We start from the raw sequence: 27,551 nt of genomic DNA, 5'->3' as shown, positions 1-27,551 counted from the left end.
AATTACAGATTTTACAAAATATGAACTCAAATCAAGTCATAGTACAAATCCCGCAACGGGAAATTCTCTTGATGCAGCAGCAAACAGTACACATAATAAGTTATATTGTAGACAACAAGATAGAGGCTAAGTCAAAGATATATATATATATATAGTATGACAATAATAAGAATAAATATTTATTCACAAAATAAAGTGGGTATGTTTTTGCAAATCAATGATGAACCGAAATGGATAGATGCAAACAGAGTAACGAATGTGATGCTGTGTGAAATAGGCACTGAATGTTGTAAACAAAAAAAAAACAAAAAACAATTAAACCCCCTCTCTCACTCGCTCATCCCCTCGCTCTCTTTTTCCTTATTTATGTATGACCCTTATTTTTTACTTACGATCCTTAGATACTTATCATTTAAATTCCGACTACTACTAGTCAAAATCATGTTACAATTTCCCATGCCGGGTTTTACTCTCTATATTTCCGTCACCCCTTGAAGGTAGCACAAGTCCTGAGTTGTAAGAGCAGAACTAACAACAGCAGCTTGGACCCGTTCAGAGTCATCCCAAGGTAGGGATGGATGTTGTTCTGAAGCTTTTTATTTGGAGCGGATAAGAAAACAGCTAATGTGGACACCGGCGCTGGACGCACTGGGGTGACGTTTTCAACTAAAAGTGAGACTAATAAGAAGGGTGTTCGTTTTTCTCCTTCGACCAGTGACGGAAACTCAAAGCCTGCGACTTGAAGTTTGGAAACTTTAGCAGAAGAGTTACATAGTTCAAGGAAAGGTTTTGGGAAGAGCTGTGTTGAAAGCGTGACGAAATGCCGGAGCCAGAGAGCATTGAAAATATTCCTGAAGAGTCTGCAGCAAAAGGAATTCCAAACGGAGGGAATCATGCAAAAACCAAAGAGGTGAGAGTCGGACGGTACACAGCTGATCCTTATGATCCATGTCCCTGTTTTCAGGTGTTTAAAACGTTTGTCTTTTTTTTCGGTTTTTCTGTTAACAGACGTGTCTTTCCACATGACAGCAGTAAACAGGATGGACTCTTGTCCCTTTAGCCTCATAAAGCATTTGAACAGTGAATCGAGGCGCTCGATCAGAAGCGTCTTCTGTTAGAAAAAGAAATATTTCAAGCATGATCAAGTTGCAACTTCTCGGTTTTTGAGTTTTTGGAATCTGAAAACTACACATGAATATGTTCACAGACAAAACATCAGCTTAAACTGACTGATTAACGGCTTATATCTCCAAGCAGTGGAAGAGTAAATCTCAACCTTTCATCACAGTATAATTCTCCCAGCTTTATTAAGTTATCCTTTACCGAGACATACAGTCTCATAGAAGTGCAACCAATGAGTATTTAGATTGTTGTCTAATCTGTAGTTGTAGACAAATTAGCCAAGTAATTATTGGCAAACAGCAAATATTAATCATTATTCAAGACATAATAGACAGCTTAGATTTGATTTTCTTTATGATTATCTTTATGTTTGATCCCAAAAATTCTGAAACACTGTGATGAAAGTTGCTCTTATTAGGACTACCTCAGAAACACAAGGAGTAGACATTAGACAAGGCAAGCACTGTCTGTACAGATAACGTCGCTCCAAAAACCCATCATATAATCAATGTCTGAATCTGATTTTTGAAAGGAAAGTTAAATAGAGAAAATATTTAATGAATGGCCTTAAGTATTTTTCTATTCTATTCTATGTGTTTCAGGATTTTGACCTGGCTTCCATTTATGTGTCAGATGCCCAGTACAACAGAAACATCTTCTTTGATACATCCCCTCAGGCTGTCAGGTGAGACTTTCAGAACATCTAACTGATCATATTCATACAGGTTTGCTTTACATAATTTTCTTACCATGATTGTCTACTCTATATCTGATATGCTGCCTTCTGGTCGCACATGTCAGTATACCCTGGAAGGGGGAATCCTTTCCCTTATGTTCATGAGGATTTTTTAAAGCTGCAGTTTGCACATCTCAGACTGAATTGTGTTTTTTTTGTTTTATTATTATTAGTATTAATATTATTTTCAATTCTGACATATTAAAGTGACACCAATTATATTCACTATTTACTTTTACCTGCTGCGCTTGCTCATTTTACAAAAGATTTTGTAGAGTGATTTTAATCAAAAATTTATGACATCTAATCGTCATTGTGTATTTAAAAATATATATTTTAAAGATGAATAATTGGTTTAAAGACTAGGTAAAGGTTATTAATTAGAATAAGTCTTCAGGTCAATATTAAAGTCAATGTAACATCGTCTTAGGTCTTGACAACACAACTGTGTATTTGTGTGTGTTTACAGACTATATCTGCTCTACAATCACTGGTTCCTTAAGGTGGTCCTTTACTTTGTCATCTTGGTCGATCTATCTCTGGCCATCTTTGAGGAGCCGGCTGTCTTCCCTCTGCCCATATGGGTACGATGGCTTTGCAGTGTTGCATCACAGAGCAGACTGAGTATTTCCCTGAAGTCTTTTTCAGCTTTGTATCTGTAAACATCTGCTCTCTGCTGTTTACATAGTGATATCTGAACTTTATGTTCTTGGATTCATTTCCCTTGTTGAACTGGGGAATTAATACTATGTTCATTTCATATTGAAGCAATTGCAATTTCAAGTTTCCATAACTAAAGCTTCATGTCATGCTGATATTGCAAATACAACCTAGGAGAGCTGCATTTTTATGAAAGAAGGTTTACCATTTTAAAGGAAAAGAAAACATTGTGTCTTTTCAAGCCATTAGAACAGTTTCACTGTGCTTAAATACTGATTTACTGGAGAGGTGGACCTCCAATCTCCCAAATGGTATTTTCTAATTTGTTTGTTTGATGATAATGGTTGAGTGCACTACCTCACAGAAAAGTCATCAGGATACAAAAATTTCACTGTAAGATGAAGGTGATCACTCAGAACAACTCTATTAAACTGTATTAAATTGCTGTGAGCAATCAGTCAAAGGGGACAACTGGATTCAAGGCATGCCAGGAAATGCTCTCTTCACTGTTGGGGTGAAGCAGTCATCAAACTATAGTTAGATCTCATGCTAAAACTAAGTCACCTCGCAAAAAACAGCTAAATTATTATTTTTTATGACGTTTTCACACCTGCACTGAAGTTAGATATTAACCTAGGAGGGCTTTATTTGAGAATGACTCTGAGAGAGTAAGTGAATGGATGTAACAGCTGCATTGGTGAATGTCATATCAACTGTGTTGTTTCTAGGCCACCATGCTGGTGGAGCTGCTCTGTCTGCTCCTCTTCACCTTTCGACTTGTTCACTACGCCAAGGTGATTCCTCGAGACAAGTTCTGGAAAGACCCGAAAAATATCTGCATCATCGTTATCCTCATGGTATATCTGGTTTATCTGCTTGAGCAGTGCAGTAGAATGTCTTGTCTACATTTTCAGAGTGGTGTGAATACCTTATCTGTATCTTCTATATCTAAAGCAGTTTAAAAGGCTTCTGAATTGAATTTGTTTCATAACATTACATTAAATCAGGATCTAACAGGATGGGAATATTTATGAATTTGTATTTGACACTGGTATTTTATACCTATTGGAGAAGTTGGAAATGGTGAGGTTAATGTCCAATTATTCAAAAATGTGTCCTACTGCTAGCTCATAGTACTTCAAAGAAAAAAAAATCTTCTACTGAATTAAAAAAAAAAAATTCTTCCAAACTAAGGGCCAGTTATGGGTGTAAATTTGTTTGCCGTTTAATTTTGGATAGGTTTTCCCAAATGGTCCAGTTGCTCACGTGGAAAACTGTTAAAGAAACAATTACAGCTGACATGTTCACGTCAATGAATCTTAGAGTTTGGGATTATGTATCCTGTTGACAGTTGGTGAATCGTACACTCAGAGGAGTTCCTTGTTTTTGAGTAAAAGCTGAAATAGCAGCAGTGTGCTGAGCAGAGTTCCTGTCTGTGAGCTGCCAGAATTTGCTGAGATGACTTTGGGCCTGTTGTTGTGAAGCAACCTTTAGCAAGAGATACTGCCTCGTCAGCGCCTTTTAAAGCAGAAAAGCTTCCTGGTGACTCAGTGACTCTGAGGTTCCCTATCACATAAAATAATATGAAATACTGCAGTTTAACACTTAGATTACAGCAATATTTCTTCCTTTTATTGTTAGAACAATTGTTTTTTAAGTTGGTCTTACTTTGTGTATTTGGTCAAGGTAGTGTGTTTTTATGGGATTGTGGCTGAGAGGGCCCATTATTTTGAAATGTGTGTTGATAAGTCCTAAGATTGAATAGTTGAAGAATTGTCACAAAGTTGCTACATGCCTGTTTAACTGTGGTAAGATATCAGGTTTTAATATAAGTACTAAAAGGGGTGGCTTTCTTATAACAATACGATACAGGGAATACTCTATGTATATTGTATGTATGTATTTATAATACTTATAGTAGTAGTGGCAGTATGGTATGTGAAAATGAAAAATAATTATTATGAATTATTATAATTTGATTAATTCAAGTTATTTGCATATTGAGACGAAGAGTGGCCCTAGAATGTGGGTTAAGTGTAGGTGTGCATTACACCAAGGCTGCTAAGCTTTGTTCTCTTTCATGTTAATGACCTTTTTCTGACTGAGCTGCTGTTGAATTCTCTTTCCATTCTCAATTTTCTCTCGTGACTTCTGTTTGCTGTTGCTGGTGGTAGTAAGTACAAGTCAAAATTCTTAGCCTTGGGCATTTTGATCATTTCACACACTTACTTCATATACACCCTGAGCTACAATAGTTTGCTAATCTTTATTCTGCAGGATTAATTGCCAGTTGATTTCTTTCTTAATTGTAAATGTCAGATGCCATTCCAGTTGAATCGAAAAAACAACATTTATATTCTTATTCTTATACTCTTCTTCTGTGATGACATTATAACAGATAAATTGCAAGCAAGCCTGTCAAAAGACTAAAAATATAGTTTGCTTGTTTTTTTGTGATATAACCTATTAAACATTTGAAATATTGCAATAAATTACTTTCTTTGTATGTGTGTCGACCAGCTCACTCTGATTGATATAATCATCTATGGAGCGCTGAGAGCGGCAAACTGTTACAGTGTCCGTTGGTCCAGAGTCCTGCGCCCGCTGCTATTGGTCAACGTCACGGAAGGGCGGCAGGTAAGAATCTGGTTAAACCCACAGTCAGTGATCATGGCTTTATAGACAATATGTTGAGTCAGATTTTGGAATTTACTCGAGACCATTGCGGTGAGAAATTTAGGAACTTGTCTTATCCATTTACTTTTCTTTAGATTTGAATAACTAAAGTTTTTTTCTGTAGTGCCACCTTCATAGAAAATGGTACAGTTTATTAGATAGGTAACAGTATAGTTCATAGTCAGGAGTAACTTCATAGAAAGAAAAAATACTAATTTTTATTGTGAACATGAAAATATGCTTAATTAGAATTTATTTAGACCCTGGTCTTGCTGGTTGTATGAAATGCATTTTTGACACCAAATATCAGTTGGCATTGGCCAAAAGGATTGAAAAAAACCTTGTCCCAGAATTACTCATTGGGTTTCGTCATATACAACACCTCACCTCCTCTGCATAAACACAAAGGTCCCTGAGTCTTAAGTTTAAAGCGGAAGATGGTACATGCATGCATTGTTTTCCAGAATTTTTAATTTCCAAAAGAGATCATATTCACAGCACATTCCAGGATTTGCCCTCCTGGGCTTTAATTTCCCTTGGATTCCCATATGAAGTGTTGATAAACATGAAAATCTTGGCTTTCTTTGAGAATGCCATGACTGTTAACAGTCTAAACAGCAGCAATGTGTTAGAACAGGGTAAATGACCTTCTGGCAGTTGATATTTTCTCTTCCCTCATCTTCCCTTTGATGTCCAGGGTCTTTTCTTTGTATACTCTGGCTCAGATAAATAGGAATCACTGTTAAATTCAAATGCCCCATCCAGATTATCCAAAATCATCCTAATATTCAACCCTTGCATGTGGAAATAGATTATTGTTAGCCTTGGAGATATTGCTGAGAATCAGATCAACATCCAAGACTGAGAGACCATAAAAAGCTAGACATATACAAATGATCTACTGCTACAGAGATAATTTCCTTTATAAGTGTCTTGATTAAGCAAAGTAGAATTTTGAAGGGGCCATCAAGCTAGCAGCTACTCAAAGTGGAGCCACCAAATGAATTATTATGTTGGTTTATGGTTTATTATGTTGCCTACTAAAACAACTCAAAATCATCAAAAATATCAGTGCAGTTCAAGTGAATATTTCGTATTTTTACACCTTGTTGCTTTTCCTCCCTGCTTCTGTAAACTGATTGAGTGTGAGAGAGAAAGAGAGAGCACTTTGACCATTGTCTACTGCAGGTAAAAACAGACTGTTCATAAGTACTCCACGTAACCTCACTTTAAAAAAAAAAAAAAAACCTTTTTCCACATAGAGCTCATGCTATAACACAACAAGGTAGACAACTTCATTGTGTTGCAATTGTTCGCCTTTTCTTGTTCATACTGACAAAGTATAGACTAACAGCATAACAAAGCATAAAACATGCTCTCTGTTGAGCAAACAGAGAAGTGGCATCCCTGTCTAGAAAGGTGTATCCGTCTGTGGTAGCTGTCCCAGATCCAGAGGTGCATCAACTTTGACCGCTTATTCCAGCAAGGTGTAGAAGTCTTGCTATGAACAGGCAGCGTAAAGAAGGGCTTTACAAAATATCAATAAATTAATTGAACATATAAAAACAAGCATTTTTATTTGACCTATTGTGTCATATTGCAGCTGTTCAGTGGTTGTTGATTTTCTGGGTCAAAATGTATCTGATTAAGCTTTACACCTTATCACTTTACATTGCAGATTTTTTTTTTTCAAATTTAGTCAGATTTATACATGAAGCATTTTTTTCCTCAGAAGTAAGAATTTAATAATGTAAGCATGTGTGTGCAATGATGATGTTGTTTTCCCATCCATGGATGATGGTCAGTTTACATCAATCTTTAAAACTGTTTGAGTGAAATTTCCTGTTCCTAAATATTGAAATGTTTCAGTCTGAATGGCGCCTGAATGTTTCCTCATGGGGACCTACCACACTGGGAGCTGCTTTTGGTCCACTGACGGGGGTGCTGTCCTGTGGACTGCTCTGGCCCGGGTGGCTGGAGAGCTCTGCACCTTGGTGTGGGGCCTCTTGTCTGCCCGGGTCAGGGCTGTCTCTGGCGGCGCTCCCTGTGGTCGTGGGTCAGGAGCCCTCTCATTGTAGTGCCCAAGGGTGGCTTTTTCCTTGCCTTAGGCCTTGGTGCCCAGCCATGTCTGTAATAGGTGTGGTGGGTCTGAGTTTGTGTGTCTGTCTGTCTGTGTCCGTTTCTTTCTGGGTTTTTATGGGGGTGGGAAGGTTGGTATGTCTTATCATTGTTGTTTTTAGCCTCTGTGAGGCACTTTGTGTTGCTTTTAAAGTATGAAAGGTGCCATATAAATAAAATTTGATTTGATTTGATTTGAATGCATCGTTAGTGTCTGTCTGTGTGGATTTGTGTCCCCTGAGAGGATGAGCATAAACTTCGCTGGTGTGTGTTTGTTTGTTTGTGTTCAGCTCCGCAGAGCATTCAGAAGCATCCGGAATGCTTTACCTCAGATCTTCTATGTCTTCCTGCTCTTCATGTTCAGCGTCCTCATCTTCTCACTCATGGCCCTCAAGCTGCTGGCCAAACGGTGAGACAGCTGCCTTTCTTATTATGATTTGAGAACATCCTTTACATTGATGTAAGTAACCTCTAAACTGTACTCTGTAAATGCAAATACTGGTAGTTCTTTTTTGGAATCGTTTGACTGATCTCTGCCCTCCAGACATCTCGACATTTAGTACTAAAGAAACTTTTTTGTTTTTTAATTGCTGCAATTCTAATGTTCAGATTGATACCACTGTTATGTCTGTGCTGTATATATAAAGATGCAACAAGCAGCCTCTAAGCTTAACTCTGGCTCTCTACTGCTTACCAGCATCATCAAAGCTCAAAAAGTTATTTATTTTTTAAAACTGTTCAAAAACTAAATAAGTGAAATTGAACATCTCTCAACCACTGAGCAGAGAGCTCTGCTTTTAAGTATATATAAATGTACAAACTACATACACTAAATGGACTGTGTTAGTTTTAGCTAGTATCTGTCCATCTACTTTTTCCAATTCAGGATCACAGGGGGAGGTAAAAAGCTTGAACCCTATCAGTTGCAATCAGGTGAGAGACAGGTAAATGGTAAGTGGTCTGTACTTGTATAGCGAGTCAGTCTGACCACTCAGAGGACTACATAACTACATATCACATTCACTCATTAACTCACACATTCATTTTGTTCTAATCATTCACACACATTCATACACCAATGTGGGGTTCAGTGTCTTGTCCAATTTGACATGAGGCCGAAAGAAACCTAGAGTTGAACCACTGACCTTTCTCCTTAGCTACACCCTGGACAGGTCGCTATTTTGTAGGCAGCTAATCATAATAATATGACAATGATAGTTCAGCAAAAAAGGACTTGTCCAGGGAATATGGCATTCCTAATAACATTCTGCCTATAGGGATAAGTTGTTCTCATGGAATTAAATCAATACGATCAAGGGTTTAAGGGTTTAAGGGTCTAAGTAAGCAACTTGGTTCTGATTCATAAAAGTGTGGTAACTTTGTTATTAAATATACTGCACTCAAATGTTAATGATTTAAAACTCACCACAATCCTGTTTAATATGATGTGCACATAAAACTACGCTTGACTACAACCTGTGCACCATAACTCTAAATTTGAGTGTTTTTGCTTTGTTTAAACCTTAATTATTTCTTAATTTGATTAAAGAGTATACAAAACATCATTTGAAACATTTGAAGCGAAATGTGAAACTTTTTTATTTATTTTCTCATTGAAATCATCTCTCTCTTTTGATAGAACTATAATAACTTTTTCCTGGTAAAATTTCTAGGACATTTTTAAAGTTTAGTATTATTTGTAGTTCTCAGTTTGTTTTCTCTGCAGAGATCTGAAGACCATACATGGAGCTCCATACTTCACCAACTACCTGGACATTGTCTTTGACCTGTACGTCCTTGTCACCACAGCAAACAGTCCTGATGTCATGTAAGGAAACATTGTGCTTACTCTGTGTATTTTTGAGCTGTAACAAATGTGTCTTCATTGAAACAAGTCCCCAACTGAAAGTATTCTAAATCCTGCATTATTTACAGCAGATCAGAGTATTTGTTGAAAGATGGCAGAGTTTAAAAAATGTTAAATGGAGTGAAGTTATATAGCAGTTGCACTTTTAGACCATACAAACTGATACAATGAAAAATTTAAGTGTATCAGGTCCATTAGGTACAAATTGAGTGTCTTGTAGATTAGGGATTAAACCACTGATCATTTAATGCTTAGATGATCATTATATCTCCTGAGCTACTGCAAATAATTCTTAACTCACAACATTGCAACTATTTATTCTTACCCTTATGTTAAGAGAGCACAATCTAAACAAAACAACCAAAAAGCTGTGGTTACTCACGGTTGAAAATAGGTGTATTTCCATGTAAATTTTTTATTTTTTTTTTAAATGATTTTATTGGGGCATTTTTTTTGCCTTTTAACAGACAGCTCAGTGAACACAGACAGGAAAACTGGATAGAAACTGAAATTGCAGTAGTTTATATCTTCTTTTTCCATAAAATAATGTAACAGGAATTTGTCATAGGTTCTAGACAATGAAAATAACTTATGATCATGTAATGATGTCTGAATATGTCAAGGGTATGACTTGAACCCAAACCCAGCACAGGCAGACAGGTAGTAAGTTCTTAATGGCTTAACTTATAGACAGGTCCAGTAAAGAGCCGTGTAGGCGCAGAGCCGAGCAGACAAAAAAAACAGGAGGGAACAGGCAGAACTCATGGTCGGAGACAGAAGACTGAGGTAATATCCAGGGCAGAGAGTGGGCACAGGCGAGGTCGGGGACAGGCGAGGTCGGGGACAGGCGAGGTCGGGAGGCGCTCAGTCTGGAAATGAACGCTGGAAAGTCTGACATGATACTAGAACAATCTAGCACTGAGGAGATGACAGGAGCAGGCTTAAATGCAGCCAGTATTGATGAGAGGCAGGTGCTGCCACAGGTGTAGGGAGTTGGCCTGATGAGCGGGGCGTGGCAGACTGGCAGAGTGGAGCAGAGACAGGTGAGTGGAAAAATACCAGCAGACAGGAGATGAGCAGACTGTGACAGAATATGTATATATATATATACAGAACTAAAATCCCATAAAAACCTGCATTTATAACTGTCAGTGAAACTTAAACCATTGTAGACACTTTCACTCACACATCCAAAAGTGTGCTATGCTATTTTTGTGTCATTAGCAGGATTATTCTTCATATCAAATGCCTGAATCGAGATGAGTCTTTAGGGGTTTTATCGGAACATACTTTACGCTGGCAGAAGTGTTTACTGATTATACACTTTTCATATTTTATACATTAGTAATTATCTTGAAACGTGTAAGCAAAGAATTTCACTCAATTCATCCATAAAGCACACCTACACAAGAGGTGCAAAATGAGATGCAAAACACATATGAAGTAATATACAAAAAGAATATTGAGTCTACTGTGTACAAAAAGATGTTAAGATGTCAGATGTTAAGCATGAAAACAGTCAAATACATACAGCACTTCTGTGATTTCAGTTTACAGGAACCTCAAATATTATCTTCTCTTAATTCAGAATTGAGTCTGCAAAACATGTACAGCTGTCCTCAGTGTCAGTGTCTGTATTCAGAAATATTTTACACATTTTTTGTTCTGACTTTCAAATAAGGAAATGTATTATGTATTACACATTTCAGATGTATGCACATGTCTAGTATCGTATGCATTGGAACACTTTTCTGTCAGTAGTCATGGAGCAGGTGTCCTCTCTAAAGTTGTGTAAATTTATGTTGAATATTTAATGTGTGGACGTTACGTTGAACAGCATTGTCTCTTGTGTATAGAAATTGCATTTATGTCATAAGTTAGACAACATTTTATTGTCCTCAAACCTCATCAACAGTTTTGAGCAGAAAGGGGAACTATCTGAGCTGCACAGAAAAGAAGAAGGAAGTGACTTCTCATCTAGCATTTTCGCACTCTCTGTTTCTCATTGTATCTGAGGCCTTCATATTTTATTATCTGCTTCTCATTGGCAGGATGCCTGCATACAACGCCAGCTTTGTTTTCGCCATATTCTTCATCTTGTACATCCTCATCAACACGTACATCTTCATGTCCATTTTCTTGGCTGTCGTTTACAACAATTACAAGAAAAACTTGAAGGTACATCGGCCTGGCTGAGTGAAAACTTTTTTAACACTACAAAAGTTTTTTTTACAGGACCAATAGTTTTGTACTGGTATGCCACTCTGCCTGGTTTGCTTGATGTTTTTCAGATTGTTATAATTTGTTTAAGATTATGCATCATATAACCATGATCTGAACTGAAATGTTCAGTGTCAGGGACACAGCAGTATAACCCCCCCCTGACTTTCTGTAGCTGTTGTGGTGAGTTGCTAAACACACCTTTAGAAAAAGGCTCTGATATTTATTAAGTATACATCAAATTTTTAACACGGTGGAAAACAAAACTTTTTATTAAAAACACTGAATGTATTTTTAAAAGTAAAAAATGGAATCTGAACCCTTTTTTTTTCACTAATGTAAACATTATGTTGTGCACATTTGCTTATTTGGGGGAATAGCATGCCATAGATGTACAGATGCACCTTAAAGTCATCCCAACAATAAAAAAAAAAGAAATGGGACAAAAAGCTCCCGTCTTATTATCTGAATCTTTAAATTTTCTCCTGTTTTGTTGGTTTTCTAATCAATCAACAGCAAATATTTTACAATAGATATTTTTAAATGTATTATATAATGTGCTGATTGTGAGAAACTATTTTCAACAGGAGGAGGTACGGCAGCTGGTGAGGGCCAAACGGCACAAGATGGTGCAAGCATTCGCCGTTCTGCAGGAGCACAAAGAAGAGGGCGGCCAGCCTGTGGTGACAAAGGCCACCTGGAACCAGCTTGTTCGACAGGTCCAGCCTAGCATGAATAACGCTCACAGAGAGCTTCTGTGGAGTGTCTCCGATGACAAGAACCAAGGCTTCATCGGTGGGTTGACACAAACCAAGAATTTGAGATTTCTTCTGGATTTAGGTTGTTAAATTATATTTATCCAAAAAAATGGATTCATTGAGTGGCTGCACAATATTGTGGTAGTGGACACTGTCACCTCAGCAAAGAGGATACTGGTGCAAATCTCGACTTTCTGTCTGGAGATTGCATGTTTTCCCTGTATCAGTGTGGGTTCTCCCCAGGTACTCCGGCTTCATTTTATCATAATTTGGGATTCTGAATTGACTGAAGGGGCACGTATGAGTGTGCATGGCAGCTTTTCTTGTTGTTTTTATTTTCCCCTATATTGGCCCTGTGATAAACTGGCAATCGGTGTGTATCCTACCACTTGCCCGATGGCAGCTGATATTGGCTCCAGCCCGCCACCCCCAGTGACCCTGAATTGAATTAAGCTTATATAGAAAATACATGAATGAATGCGTATTGAAAATTAATAAAAGTCTCACTGAGATTAAAAAGATTAAAAATGCATTTTACAAGTGTCCTTGCCAAGACAGCAGCAGCAAGGTAAAAAGATTATTAAAATACACATTTATCTTATACAAATTAACATGAAAATTAAGATTGCATAACATCATGATAAAATTTCAAGACATTTGTCAAAGGTCATCAATTTTAATGTGCACTTTGTGACAATACGGATCAAAACATCTATACCATGTATACCTTTTTCGTGTCCCCCTTTATGTCTTTATGATTCTGTACATGCTGCATCAGGCATATGCTTATCTGGATGTGCCTGGTTCATATGTGAGGATCATGTTCTTTGACTTCTCCAGTGCCTTCAACACCATACAGCCTCCCATACTGAAAGACAAGCTTCTAGGTATGGGTGTGGTCCCCTGACATCATTGATTATAGACTATCTGACTGCCAGACCACAGTAAATCAGGATGGGGAGATGTGTTTCTGGAACACTGGAATGCAATACTGGGGCTCCATAGGCTACTGTTTTGGCTTCTTTTCTTTTCACCCTGTGCACATCGGACTTCAGGTACAAATCTGAGTCCTGCCACATACAGAAGTATTCTGATGATACAGCTGTTGTGGCATGTGTGCGCGGTGGACAGGAGAGGGAGTACAGAAACCTTGTGGAGTCCTTCAATGGCTGGACCAAAAATAACTGTCTGCTCCTGAACACTACTAAGACGAAAGAGCTGGTGGTGGACTTCAGGAGATCTAAAACTCCATACCAGTCAGTCTGCATTGATGGAGGGGAGATAGAGACTGTTTAGACTTGCAAATACCTGAGGTTGTTGCTGGATAATAAACTGGAGTAGTCTGCCAACATAGAAGCAGTGTACAGGAAGGGCCTGAGCCGTCTCTTCTTCCTGAGGCAGCTCAGGTCCTTCAATGTCTGCAGTGACATGATGTGCATGTTTTATCACACTGTCATTGAGAGTGCACTGTTCTATGCTGTTGTCTGCTGGAGGAGTTGCTTTACAGGCAAAAACTGTAGGTGCTTGGACAAACTGGTGAAAAAGGCCAGTTCTGTAGTCAGCAGAAGGCTTGACCCTCTCAGTGCTGTGGTGGAGCAGCGGATGAGGAAGAAATTATGTTCTGTTTTGGAGAACAATAAACATCCCCTCCACAGCATCCTGGCAGGACAGAGGAGCGGTTGCAGTGAGAGGCTCATCTCACTGCAGCTGCAGGAGGTTAAGGAGGTCCTTTGTCCCCACAGCCATAAGGCTTTTTTTACAATTTAAACATTTAAATTCTTTGAGCTACTTGACTAATTTGGGGGATGAATAAAGTATTATTCTATTCTATTCTATGTCAAACTTTAAATGTGTGAGGGGCAGATATGTGACTCCCCAGACCTTACTCACCCCTGGCACCTTCTCCTGTTGCTCCAGGGATACACTGAGCTGTTGACAAGCCAGCTGAGAGATATATCTGTCTTGATGCCTCTTCTCAGTAGAACAAAAGACCTCACCTCAGCTTGTTAATTTTAGTTACACTTGCCATGTAGCATTGGCTCTTTTGTCACCCTTACACTCTGTTTTAGACAAACTGGAGGCTCATTTGGGATAGAGCAAATAACCGATTGTTTGTACCTATTAACCAAAACACGGGGAGTCCAGAGAGTCCTACTATGCTGTTACCTCAAGTTAGCCAGGAATGTTATTCCAAACATAGAAGAACCCATTTCCCGCTACCTTAAGCTATCAAGCTTCAACCAGCTCAATTGACGCTCAAGGGAAACTCGGTCTTGTATCTCAGAGATATACAGATAAGTACATTTAACAAAAATAATGTGTTGGACATGCATAAGATGTTTGTTTCCAACTTTGTTTGACCGGACCTCTGGTGACCAAAATGTCTTTGAGTTTTGTGGGAAGTGTTTAAATTGCATCTGTGCCGTTGGTCATTTCACTCAAATCAAGAATGCTGTTGAAGTCTCGTCAGTTAACTCTCATCCTGAAAGATTAGGCTTTTTTCAGATGCCTACAGATCTACTTAGTCATTATTTTCACACTTATCTTCCACATAGGGGAAGTCAAATTGCTTCATCATTCTGTACTGCTCAAACTTGTGTAATAGTCAGAAACTTTGGTCAGCAGATGAAAATAAACTCTTACAGTGCTTATCTTTACAGCACATGATTTTATTTTAGTTTTTTTTATCATTATTGAGATAAAGTTTACATTTACAAAAGACAAGCTGTGAGAGGTTACACAAACATTCCATTTGATGGAAATATCATGTGCAGCAGCAAGGCTTTTGGCCTGCTTTGTGGACAACTACACTCACAACAAGTGTATCCGGAAAAAGAAAGAAAATGCACAAGGGGACAGAATTAAAAATGTGTTTATATTGATTGGTGGCTAAACCACATTTCTAACCTGCATTTTTAATACTAATCACTAGGTTGTAAAAGTCAAATGTTTGAGGGGTTAAATGGGGTGAAAAGCTTATTGGAAACAATGATAAAAAGGCAAAAAGTGTGCCCCAAAAACATCTGAACTGTGTCACAAGTAACAATAAAATTCCATCCATGCCTACAGTTTTAATTACACAAGTTTGAATAAAATATTGTTGGTACAAAATCTGTCCATGTACATCTCGAATTTTGATTGGTGTCTTGGGCACCTACATTTCGAAGGTAATCCCACCTGGATGTACCACAAGGCATTGAAACTTCAATTTTCTCAGTAGTTGCTTTGTCAGCATAGACCCTCTTTCCAAACCAACAATCTTTCATTTATCCCATTTCTGACTTTTCTACTGCTTCGAACTTTCTTCCTCAGGTCAATGTACATGCAACTATCGGCAAATTCACTGTACACTTACAGACGTTGTCGTTAAGTTACTTGAATGTTGATTTTGTCTGATGATGTTGCAGTTATAAAGTCTGTATTTTTTCAGAAGCTCAATTTTGTATGATTTTGGTCGGCTAATAAATTTACATGCATTTTGTAAGTTCAGTTGCTGTCTGACTAACAGTAATGCAATGAAAACATGCTTACTGAAGCATCTAGAATTGCCCATTAGAATGATTTGAAATACTCCGTTGGATACCTGCTAATTTACAAAACGTTCTTTATTGTGTTTTTTCTTTTTTTGGTGGATGATGGTCAGGCAAGGTGGCATTTGTCCAGCTGGCGGACCTCCTGAACATAGAAGTAATCACGCTCAAGTCAAGACCACATCCACTTCACAGTTTATGTCCCACTGTCTACCAGTCAGCTCCCAGTCGCCTCCTCTGCAGAGTTGTCCAACACCGGTGAGATGCACAGTGTTGTTAATCCATAAACATTGTGCAGCAATGTGTTTGGTGTTTTCAGCTGTAAAGAGAGAGCAAAGGGTAAAGACGAAAAAAAGACAATTTTTAGAAAATGGGTGCTTTGTGTTTCACTTGACTGGTTACAGATATAGTCATGTGTTTTTAGTTAATTCATTTATTTAATTCTTTTTTAGGGGTTTTGTGATGGCTTATGACCTGATCATCCTGGTGAATGCTGTGTTTATTGGTCTGGACAAGGAGAATCCAATGATCTCTAACTCGGAATGGGTTTTTCTGACTCTCTATCTGCTGGAGATCTTCTTTAAGCTCTACGTGTTTGAACCCAGGGCATTCTTCTCCAAACACAGCTTCTGGAACTGGTGAGGAAGAGCCGATGTTCATTATCTTCACCTAATATCATACTTTGTTGAATTTAAATTGTTTGTTTGTTTTTGTCTCAAATAACCAAATATTCAGAATGCTTTATGGACATTGATGAAATAGCATGTATAAATGTTTCCTATCAAACATGTACAGTTTGGTACAAAATAAGCAAATTCTAGCTAGATTGTCACACATCATACCTATATTTCCCCCAACAAGGTGACAGCTGGTGGTATGCGATCAGCACTTTTTTTTCTTTTTTACTATTTTAAATTTCATCAAGGGCTGTACAGTGGTGGTGGTTGGGGCTTCCCCGTGCATAAGTGGGTTCTCTTCGGGGACTCAGGCTTCCTACCACCATCCAAAACATTCTAAATTGACTCTAGGAGTGAGTGTGAGTATGTGCATGGTTGTCTGCCTTGTTTGTTTCTGTGTGGCCCAATTTGACAATTTGTCCACGGTGTACACGGACTCTCACCCATGGCAGCTGGGATAGCAGCTGGGACTGAATTGGATTAGGTGGGTACAGAAAATGGATGGATGGATGGATGGATGGATGAATTTCAATCACCTTAATAGAGAGTTAGAGCATGGGCAAAGGAGGAACGCAATACATTTTTTTATGCACTTATGTGGGCCTCTTGTTTAATAATGAATTGCGAAATGTGCACTTCAGAAATTAAAAATCATTCAGCTGTGTCACATCCATTTCACACAGCTTATCTGCATCCCAGATTATAAGTATGAGGTATGGTATAATTTTTCTGTTCTTATTATCAGTTGCTTCTTTAATTTTCAGTGATATACCAAGAAACGCTTGTACCAGCTCTTTGTTGCTTGAGACAGCAGTTTCTTTCTTTCTTTCTTTATCGGGTGTAAAATAGCTTGTTAGTTTAAAGCTTGAATTGTTTGTTTTTTTCAGTCAGTCAATTTAAGAGTGAAAACTACAGGTTGTTTTAGGGAAAGGCATAAACAGAAAATGCAAAGATTAAAAGACTTATTAGACCAAAACATTTAGAAACCATCACTTTTGGTTCTCATTAATGAAAGCTTTTTCTTTCAAACTTCTTACACTTAGTGGCCGCTTCAATTAGTACATTGTACCATTTAATGCAATCTATACAAGAGCCTGACTATACAAATGCCTCCATGTTAATTTCCTGCCATGGGACTGATCATGGTGTGTTTGTTGATCTTTGATTCTGTTTGTTGATTTATGCATTTGCCCTTTTACACCTATAGGAAAACACTGGAAACTATATTGTCAGACATGTTCTTACAACTATATGTGCACTGTTTGGTTCCATGATTTATCAGTCAGCCATTACTGATCACCATCACTACAATCTAATGATCTCCCCACTTTTAATAATTGATAATTCTCTCTTCACCTTTCAAAGCGTTGAACAATTGTCATTAGCACACTTGCTATCCCCTAATTTACTGGATATCTACATTCTTTTTTCCACACACAAGCTCTGTCAGGTATTACCTGAACTTTATACAAAGGGCTCTGTTTGCAGTACATGTGAAAATGGCTTATAATAACTAAGCCACATGGTTAAATGCATTTCTCCAATTCAACTGAAGTTATTTATTTATTATAAATTAATTGTTATGTTATTATTATTAAGATTTTAAATGGACTCTCAATAAAGTGATCGGATAGTGTGTGCATCAACATCCCTCAAAGCAGTAACTCAGAATCTAACTGTTCTTCCCAGAACATCATTACGTTACCTCATGTTGGCCTTTTGGTCAACATGCAAAATGTGCAAAAGTGTTGAAAGAATATGTTCATTACAAAGATCAGATAAGCTTGCTTTATATGGTTCTATTTTCTTATTGATAGAATTATCAAAGGACTTATGTTCCCCTTCTCAAATTTGATCAGTCTCTTCTGAATGAGGTGCTCTCACATGGCATTTTAATTCCAGTTGAGTTTTTCTAATATCCATTATATACACCACAAAGGTTTACTTTCTGTATGGTAGGCTGGATTGCATTGTGTTGGTACATCTCAAACAGTGGCTACTGAGTTTATTAAACAGGGACACGTGTTGCAGCTGTTTGTGTATATTTCTTGATTTTCATTAGCAATTTTGCTGTTTTGCAATTGTGTATCCCCTGCTGTTGAGCCATGTCGCTGTGATGACCCCTGCCAAAAAAATGTTTGCTTTATATTTTCTTTGCATGCTTACAGAGGAATTATCAGAACTGGATTCTGGACAAAGTCATGAAAACTGATAGGATAAAAACTGCTAACCCTGCACACAAACTGCTGCGGTGTCACTGACCCTTTTTTTTTTTGCCTACATGGGCAAATGTGTTTCTATCATTGGGTCCATAAATGATACACTCATGTTAATTAATTTATTTATTTGATTATTTTCACAATCATTCATCCATAATAAACATCCAAAGATTTTTAGTTGATTTGCTAGTTTTGGTTGCAAAAACACAGGTTGCCTCCTGGCAACTGGCAGCATCCAGTTCTCTAAATTCATCTGTCCCATGTTTCTGTAGTTAAACATATTGATGACAGACTGAAAGTATGTGAAAACAAACAAGGTAGATGATGATGGATTTGCTTTTAGCATCCTCACAGCTAATAAGTATTTCTACATTTAACTTAAGATTAATATTTTCTAATGTGTGCTGACTTTGTGCAGGTTTGACACCATCATTGTCATCTCTGCTCTTGTTGCCACAGTCGTCAATTCCTCCTTGAAATCATGTAAGCATTGTTTGTTTTTTATGAAAAGGCAGCTCTCCTTCAATGTTAAGATTAAACTGGGAAACCAAAAAGCTAAAACAACTACATTTAGTTGCTATGAAACATTAGGTCAATTGATTGATTAGAGTATTGCAATTGACATTGATATCCCGTGTTTTTGACAGATGTGATAACATTCCAATACAATACTCTTTAGATTCTTTTTAATAAAATGTATATATATATACATACATGTCTGTATGTCTATGAGTCAGGGATTGAAAGTAATTGTTGGTAGCTGCTTTATTGTGTCTCAGTGAAATGTTGCTCAAATAGACTGTCTGTCTTACTAAATGATTATTCCTATCCTGATGTAGCGGGGGAATACACTAGCCAACAGATCCTGGACATCGTCTTCATCTTGCGGGTCCTCAGACTTATTCGGGTGGTGGACAGTATTGAAAGGTTTGACTGCATCTGCACTGTTTGATACTCTCCACAGTACAGGGCTCTGAGTGGTTGGCATGCGCCTGCTTCAAAAATGGTTGTGGGCCATATGTCTCTGGGTACATACTGTACATTTACATGTGCAAGTAACCATAGTAATGGCTAAACAGCAAAATATCAGATGCATTTGGAGGAACAATTTTTGCCTCTGCCTCATCACTTTGTGTGTGTGTGTGTGTATATATCTATCTATAGATATCTATATATCTATCTATAGATATATATAGATATATCTATAGATATATATAGATATATCTATAGATATATATAGATATATATAGATATAGATATAGATATAGATATATACCTACATGAGACTCCTTGTCATGTGTCCACGCTTATTCGTCTGTCTTGATTTTATTGTCTGTTAGATTTCGTACAATCGTCAACACGCTGATCAGGATTGGACCAGCAATCCTCACATTTGGGCAGCTCATCATTGTAAGTAGCTCACAATGGATTACTTGTTCTAGCATATTGTCATACTTCTAAAATTGTTTCAATGTCCCCTTAAAAATCCTCTGAACTGTGGTATAATAACAACCACTATCTTTCTAGTAGCTCTTCAAATGTATATGACAGAAAAAAATTCCAATTACATACTAATATCAGTATGCTAGAAAACTCCACATGCAGATAGGTTTGCTATGTTCAGCATCTTAGTTTAGTCATTTATAATTGTAACAATTTCTATCTATAAAAACAATGTGCTGCAGGAGTGGCATTAGTTCTGCTAATATTTGGTCTAAAATAAGGCTAATTCAAATTCTTCACAATGTGAACAGCACAAGGTGATGGGAGCATGGAATAAGGAGTTTTTCAATTAAAGCCAAAGAGTTGGATTGATTGGTCTGCAAAAGCTGACTTTCATAGAGCCACTGCTCTACCAGAGATTAAAACTAGTTTGCATCTTTTCACTGTCCTCCTCCTTAGGTTGTGTACTACATCTTCGCCATGGTGGGAATGGAGCTCTTTAAAGATAAGGTGAAGTTTTACGAGGATGCTACTGACCCGGCTAAGGCTTACTGTGGTAACCCTGTGTTGAAAGGTACAGCCTTCGCACAACTCAACTACTGCAAGAATAATTTCAACAACGTGGTGTCCTCCTTTATCCTACTGGTGGAGCTCACTGTGGTAAACCAGTGGCATGATATCCTTTTCATGAACATGCATTTCTGGTGATAATACTGTTTTTATCTGCGTTTAATAACTTGTGACTGCTCTTAGTCACCAAAATTTCAGCAAAATACTTTTGCACTATTTTGTCATAAGTCAAGAATCATTTCTTTGATCACACGGTGGCCCTTTTATTTATTTTTTTTAAGACCTTTTGTAATTCCTTAACACAACTTCACTGCTCAGTAGCGGTTTTGTCGCGGTCACCCACGTGTCAGCCAGGATCTTTTTCGTCCTCTTTCACATTGTGGTAGTCATCATCATCATAAAGTAAGTAAGAATAATAACATCTCCCCTGTCTGTCCTCTCTCTCCAAATGTAGTCTGGGCCACTAATTTGGCCAAAAATGGCTTTTAAAAAATAAAATAAAATAAAATAAAGTAGCCCGTGTTTTAGTCTTATTCTATCCAGTCTGTACACGTCTTAAAATCTAAAAAAATTAGCTTATAGTTTAGCTGGTAGTTTGGTAGTGATGGGTAGATGAGGCCTCGTGAAGCTTTGCAGCACATTACCCAAACTGTATTGATACTGTCTCGGTACTGTGTCACTCAGTTCTGACACCTGCTGGATCTTAAACATCATTGCAGACAACCTAGTTGAGATACTTAACTGGCATACTGATTCAATGAGTATACAATAATATTATTTAAGTGACAACCAATGAAGAAAGAACTCAGGGAACTGTGCGGGTTGTGCCAAACAAAATAAGCAAAGTACAATAAAATAGGGCCTAGGTCAGTGGAAAGTAAAAAGAAAACAAAAGGCCTGACTATTGTAACTAAGGTATCCTCCGGTACCTTACCAGTTGTAGGGTCATGAGGTAGAGTTACAACTAGCATAACTTGCGGAAGACTGACGAGTTGAAGAGAGCTCTTGTATTACAAATAGAACACAATAGTGTAACAATAAACCACAAAAAAAAAAAAACAATTAACTTAAATAGTATTATCACAGATACTCTGCATTCACCGTTTCTGAGTCTTCAAAAAACAAGTCAAGTCAATTAAGTCAAGTCAAAAGTCAAATAAAGGTTCTCAAAGTTGAAAAAAAAAAAAAAAAAAAAGTTTCGGGTGCACACTTCGTCTATAATCGGTGTTTTGTGGTCCGGGGGGGGTCCTACCACAATGTGGATCTTGAGTGAGGACAAGGTTGAAGTCTTCTTCGTTATTATAGATGAATCGTAGGGTCTGGGGTGGCTCACCATCTCAAGGAGGAGAGACTCCAAGATCAAGTCCAACAACGGGGAAAAAAACCCAGCCTGCATGACAACAAAAACCCTTATTGCATACAGCTTTGTAACTTAACTTTCACACATTCCCATTTCTGTGCACGTTTACATAGGAATATGGCCATATTTTCATTCTCATCTAAAATCTAATACACTATTGAACGGATGCAATAGTGTAAATCTGCATCAGAAGTACTTAACACAGTGGTCTGGTAAGTTTTCTTAATCTTCACAGTGCATGAAATGGAATGTTCTTAATCATTACTTATTAATTCTGATAATTTTTAACCAAAAAAAATATATATATTTTAAGTTGAATCATGAACTTCAATTCAGTTTACAATCAATTTTAGTCATTGGAATCACTGTTTTAGCTGGAAAAAATAGATAGAAAATAGATTTTTTTTTAAATTAAAATAAATAAATAAAAAAAAATAAACATTTCAAACTATTTTTAACAAAACATATTTAGGGGTTACTTTTAGCAGCAACCGCACACCATGCGTTTTTAATTTGCCAGTAGCAAGCGGCACTTCACAGGTAACCAATTAAGTGAGCAGGAAGACAAAAATGGAATAAAGAGCCTTTGCTCATGTTGTTACAGCACACGAGTTACTTTAATATAAAGCATATACTCAAAATCTTAATAAAATAACTAAATAATTCAAAACATCCCATTTGGCAACTTCAGGCGTGCTTGCCTGACACACATACACACACGGTGGAACTGGAGCGTAACTACCATGCTCGCTACATAAGCTAGCAGCGCTAACTTTTGCTTAACTCATCAAAACAGTCAAAGGTACGAAATCCAGGAATAAACAATCCCCGGTCGTCTTGCTTGTCCCTTTTTTATTTCGCTCCTCTTGAACCAAATCCTCGGTTACAGGTTACTGATTATCTTTTTCTGGACAACTTTCCTTTCCACTGTTCAGTGTGTGTTTTTCTCAGTCACCTCACCCGATCTGCCGCGGCCTCATCCGTGTAAGGAGGAAGGCGCTACTTCCCCCATCCAATCAGATGAGAGTTCCCACAGTTTTAATCAATAAAGTAAAATAATGGCTAAATATACTTGACAGACATATATGAGAAAATAAGAAAAATTATTTGTAAAACAGTAAATAAATTAACAAATTTACACAAAAATAAATTCTGCAAAATGAATAAAAAACTTAAATCAGGAAGTTCAGTTCCTGGGTTAGGGCAACACTATCTTATCTACAAAAGTGTCAAAAAGTAATAGAAATACATTGGTGGCAACAACCCTTAACCTATTGGAGTAACGATCATCTCGGAGTGTGTGAATGTACAGGGTACCCCAGCCTTACTTCAGTATCCCTTCCTCACCACAAACCTTAATGGACAAAGTCAGAGAGAGACAGAGCAAAAAGAGAGAGTCTTTAAATAGTGTCCTCCAGCTCTGATTGGCTGAAATGGCTGGAGTGTGAGCCAATCCACAACATGCTCTGGCGGCAGGGCCAGCCAATCCTCCACCTCTCACCTGCAGGACAAAGTGTGGAGAGAGCAAGAGAAAAAGACACATGCATATATCTCTCGACTTGTAACATAAGTTATTGTGTTTTATATTTTATTATTTTAGATCTTAATCTAAGTTTAAAATATCTTTGATATATGTAAAATATGACCTGTACCCCACCTCTCACCCGATGACTGGGATATACTCTAGTCCCCCCGCGGCCCGACAGTTGGATTAAGTGGGTATAGAAAATGGATGGATATTTAAAATATACTGTCAATAAATAATGTGAACATTTGTCATAACATGTGAAAAAAGTGATGTTTATGTAGTTGTCTTTGAGGCAGGGAGGGCTTAACTAGTCTGTTCTGTTCATTTTCCCATCAGCCGAAAGTAACTTTAAGGTTTCCACATGCATGCTGAGTGACTAGTTAATACATTACTCGTTAAACCGAAACCTTGTTCATTTGTGCTTTTTTTTAAACTGCTTTCTGTAAAGTCAAACTAGTATTTTAACTTCTACTCATCTGTCTTTACTTTAAGAACTTTTCTAAAATTCAGTGACAGATCACAATCTCTGCTTTACAACTGTAAGGTCGTATGGGACAATAAACCGTGGTCACACTATAATGTGCTTATGTCTGAAAACCGAATGTCATCTCATTTAACTTCCGCTTAGTTCAAGTCCAATACAGTCTGTTAATGTACAAATGTCAGCTGTCTATTACTGAATCTTACAGACCCAAAACACACTGATGGCCTATAATAGAGTTAAAACAAACGGAAGTCCCATCATTGTTGGACATGCATCGTCGTGCATGTAAACAGCATAACCGGTTTACTGTTGGGATTATGCGTCTGCACATGCTCCGCTAAAGCCGCTGCAGCATAGTGGGGAGCGGGGCGCTCTTCAAGCCCATTCCTGGTTTCAAAATTCCGCCAATCACTCCTAATAGCTTGTCAAAGATCTCAGCATCATTAAATGAATTCAAAACTAGAAGAAAATGCATATTCTGACCAGCTGTACGCTCTCGTTTAACTTCAGTTTAGTTCATGTCCAATACAGTCTGTTAATGTACAAATGTCAGCTGTCTATTACTGAATCTTAAAAACACAAACCACACTGATGGCATAAAGAAGAGTTAAAACACTTACCGAAGCCCCTTTATTGTTGGACTCGGCTAAAATCCGGTCACAATGCTAGCCGACAAGCCGAAGTTGTATTGGGGTGACTCGTGTTCGCTCCTTTTGGTTGGCACGCTCCCGATCTTGAATCTAGAATCGACATGTCTTCCTTGGGTTCCCGGATTTTTTGCGGTTGAATTATTTGCGGTTGAATTTTTTGCAGTTGAATATTTTAACGTTGAAAAACATTTAGTTACATAATTTCAATGCATAAATATTCAGTGCTAGAAATTTAATCACTTTTTTTTTGCAAAATTCGATGACACATTTACTTCCATAATAACTGCATAAAAAAAATCCACGGTCGTTCTCGGCATCTGTACCTCACAATCTCTTGTTTTATTTATGTCTTCTCCCTCAGTATTTTTGTGGCGTTTGTCCTTGAGGCGTTCTTTGTGGAGTACTCTGTGGATAAAAGTGATCTGCAGACATCTCTGGAGAAGAAGATCGAGGAACTGGAGCTAGCTGTGGAAAAGTACGTTAACATGACAATCAATTACACAATCCATACACGTATACTGAGTTTAAACAATAATTGCACCATATACAGATATCATGTTGGAAAATTATTAGCACCACTATTGACTGTACTATAGTTTATGAATGATGTATTGAAAGGGCCACCACTTAATGCTTTGGTGTGTTCTCAAACATTCTTTAAAACTTGCCTACTTTATATCACAGTTCACTATTTTCTAAAGCTTAGATTATGACTCTTGACTTTTAAAAATCAGAACATCTTTGAATGCACCTCTTTTTTAAAAAGATATTGTAAAACCAGCTTACAGCTAGGCCAGCACTCTCTTATAAAAATGTGGGACCACGTGACAAGAATGCAATCTCCATACTGATGAAAGATTTGGAAAATCATTGAAAGTAAATGGTATACAAGTCCAAAATGAATTTTTCAGTGTCTGAATAACAACACATCATCAATTAACATACAGAAATGGTTTGACATCATGTCCATTGATCCAGGCTATTATTTGAACATCTATTTACGGCCAGGATTGGTCACGATTAGAAATGCAGTTTTACTCTCTTTTTTTTTTGCTTTTTTCATTTTTGTGTTTGTTTCTAATTTTGTGCATTGCTCTCTACTGTGGATGCGGTCCTTGTGATAGCTGTGTAGGCATTTATGTTAATTTAGAATATTTCTGTGCTTATCATTTGTTATTTTGTATTAATCTACATAGAAGCAAGACAGAATTTTTTTTATTGTTATCATGGTTCACTTTCATGTTGTTACTTAGTAATTTATTTGGTATGTTTTACTAGTTTTGCTTCATTATGAATGGTCCACAGGCTCTTATGAAGCCAGTCCAGACAGAGTTACATTTATGCTCACGAAACCTTATCAAACTAATATTTTTGATAATCATCATAGTTTCTTTGTTGGCCAGGGAGAAGTTGGATGACAACTTGGTGAATGCCATGGAAACCATTGACAATGACTTGGGAACCGGCCAGTCTGCAAAACCAAACTTACCAGCCCTGATGTTTAGAATTGCTTCAAAAAGTAAGCTAACACTGGTCAGGTGGCAGTAAAATAAATGTCAAGATGATTTTGCAAGCCATAAGAAAGAGGGGAAATATGAATTGTTTTGAAATAATTTAAATGCTATAAAATGTACAGAAAAAAGACTGGAGGGTTGATCATTTAATTTTCTTAGCTGTGTGTTGGATTGTCATCAAATATATTTGATACATTTTACACATTTTACATTTTAGGGTGAATTTTAATAACAGGCTAAGTGTTTGAATAGAAACAAAAAAAAGAAAAAAAATGTTAGTGCTTATTGATCACTGTATCAATTATGAATGTGTTTGTCTTCTGTGTCAGGATATAGGACAGTGGATGCATTGTTGCAGCGAATGTTTGAGGCAGATCTCAACCCTGAAGACTTTGCTGAGAATGACGAGCCTGAAGCCCAGAGCTCTGGGAACTTTGCAAACCCAACATTCAGCTCTGCATAGACATTAATCTACAAATGTATATGAAGGGAAACAGATTCTATCATTTATGTATAGTTTAATACATATTGATCCTTAAATATTGCAATCAGATGCTTATTCAGTGCAATGTGTCAACTGTTTGATCAGATAATGATCTAAGTCATATCAAGTGTTATATTTTTATATTTCTGTCCTGAAGCTCCATGTAGACGCACAAAAGAAATCAGTATTTTCTCATAAAGAATATTTACACTTATGTTCAATATGTGGAAGGCTTTTAGAGCCCAGCAGAAAATGATTAATAAGAATGTTTTATAGAGAATTTCCAAAACTGATTAAGAAAAGGGCATAATTAGATTGTGTGTAAAATTTTAAATAATAAGATAATGGAAGTTTGATATATAAAAAAATCATTTTCAAAAAGCAAGAAATAAAGATAAATTAAGATCAGATTAATTCAATATTCATAATCAACTCTTTTTTTTGTTGAATTTAATTATGTAAACTTTTATAATTCAATTATTACAGCAGAAGATTGTCATAGGTATAGTTTTATTCAATGAAGTGACATACATTTATATAATAGATCAGCAAGGAGCAGCTATTACTGTGATTTTTCATTTTTAATCATGCTAAAGGAGAAGTCCCACAAAATACAAGTTTGATATATTCCTTATCCAAATCTACTTAAAAATACACAAATTCAAATACACATTCACGCATATCCCTCTGTCAGAGGCAAAGAATGTTCCAGACTGACAGTTAATAGGAACCAAACCAGAACTACACATTTTATTATATGGTTGTCTTCCAAAAATCTCATATTTTGATTTTAGAATGTTTTTAAATTGATGTCAGTGTAGATTCTCAGTCATCCAAGTCATGGTAATCCTGAGAGTTTGATTAAGGGCAACTAGACTTCTGGGTTCTTGAATACATTTCACCTTGCATCCAAAAGGCTTCCTCAGTTCTAAACT

At 37.1% G+C, this 27,551-nt stretch overlaps 1 protein-coding gene across 1 annotated transcript; it reads left to right on the top strand.

The window, feature by feature from the left end:
• The first annotated feature begins 517 nt into the window (after window positions 1-517).
• Window positions 518-27,004, top strand: tpcn3 (two pore segment channel 3). The gene is made up of 19 exons (XM_072383520.1): window positions 518-910; window positions 1,725-1,807; window positions 2,328-2,442; window positions 3,247-3,375; window positions 5,039-5,155; window positions 7,603-7,721; window positions 9,039-9,140; window positions 11,231-11,357; window positions 11,987-12,194; window positions 15,801-15,945; window positions 16,140-16,325; window positions 19,002-19,066; window positions 19,423-19,510; window positions 19,924-19,993; window positions 20,486-20,702; window positions 20,908-20,998; window positions 24,980-25,093; window positions 26,022-26,137; window positions 26,462-27,004. Exons 1-19 carry the CDS (start codon window positions 821-823, stop codon window positions 26,593-26,595), a joined length of 2,316 nt encoding a protein of 771 aa, XP_072239621.1. The 5' UTR covers window positions 518-820; the 3' UTR covers window positions 26,596-27,004.
• The last annotated feature ends 547 nt before the right edge of the window (window positions 27,005-27,551 follow it).

Source organism: Leuresthes tenuis, unplaced genomic scaffold (assembly GCF_036924035.1).
Source record: "Leuresthes tenuis unplaced genomic scaffold, fLeuTen1.0.hap1 SCAF_4, whole genome shotgun sequence".
Lineage (NCBI taxonomy): Eukaryota > Metazoa > Chordata > Actinopteri > Atheriniformes > Atherinopsidae > Leuresthes > Leuresthes tenuis.
Note: the sequence above shows the minus strand (reverse complement) of the source record. Positions and strands in the feature narration are given on the sequence as shown.

Coding starts and splice junctions, on each gene's coding strand:
- tpcn3 (XM_072383520.1), top strand. CDS start 821: ATGCCGGAGCCAGAGAGCATTGAAAATATTCCTGAAGAGTCTGCAGCA. Junction 16,326..19,001: donor AAACACAGCTTCTGGAACTG/GTGAGGAAGAGC, acceptor GACTTTGTGCAG/GTTTGACACCATCATTGTCA. Junction 19,511..19,923: donor GTGGTGGACAGTATTGAAAG/GTTTGACTGCAT, acceptor ATTGTCTGTTAG/ATTTCGTACAATCGTCAACA.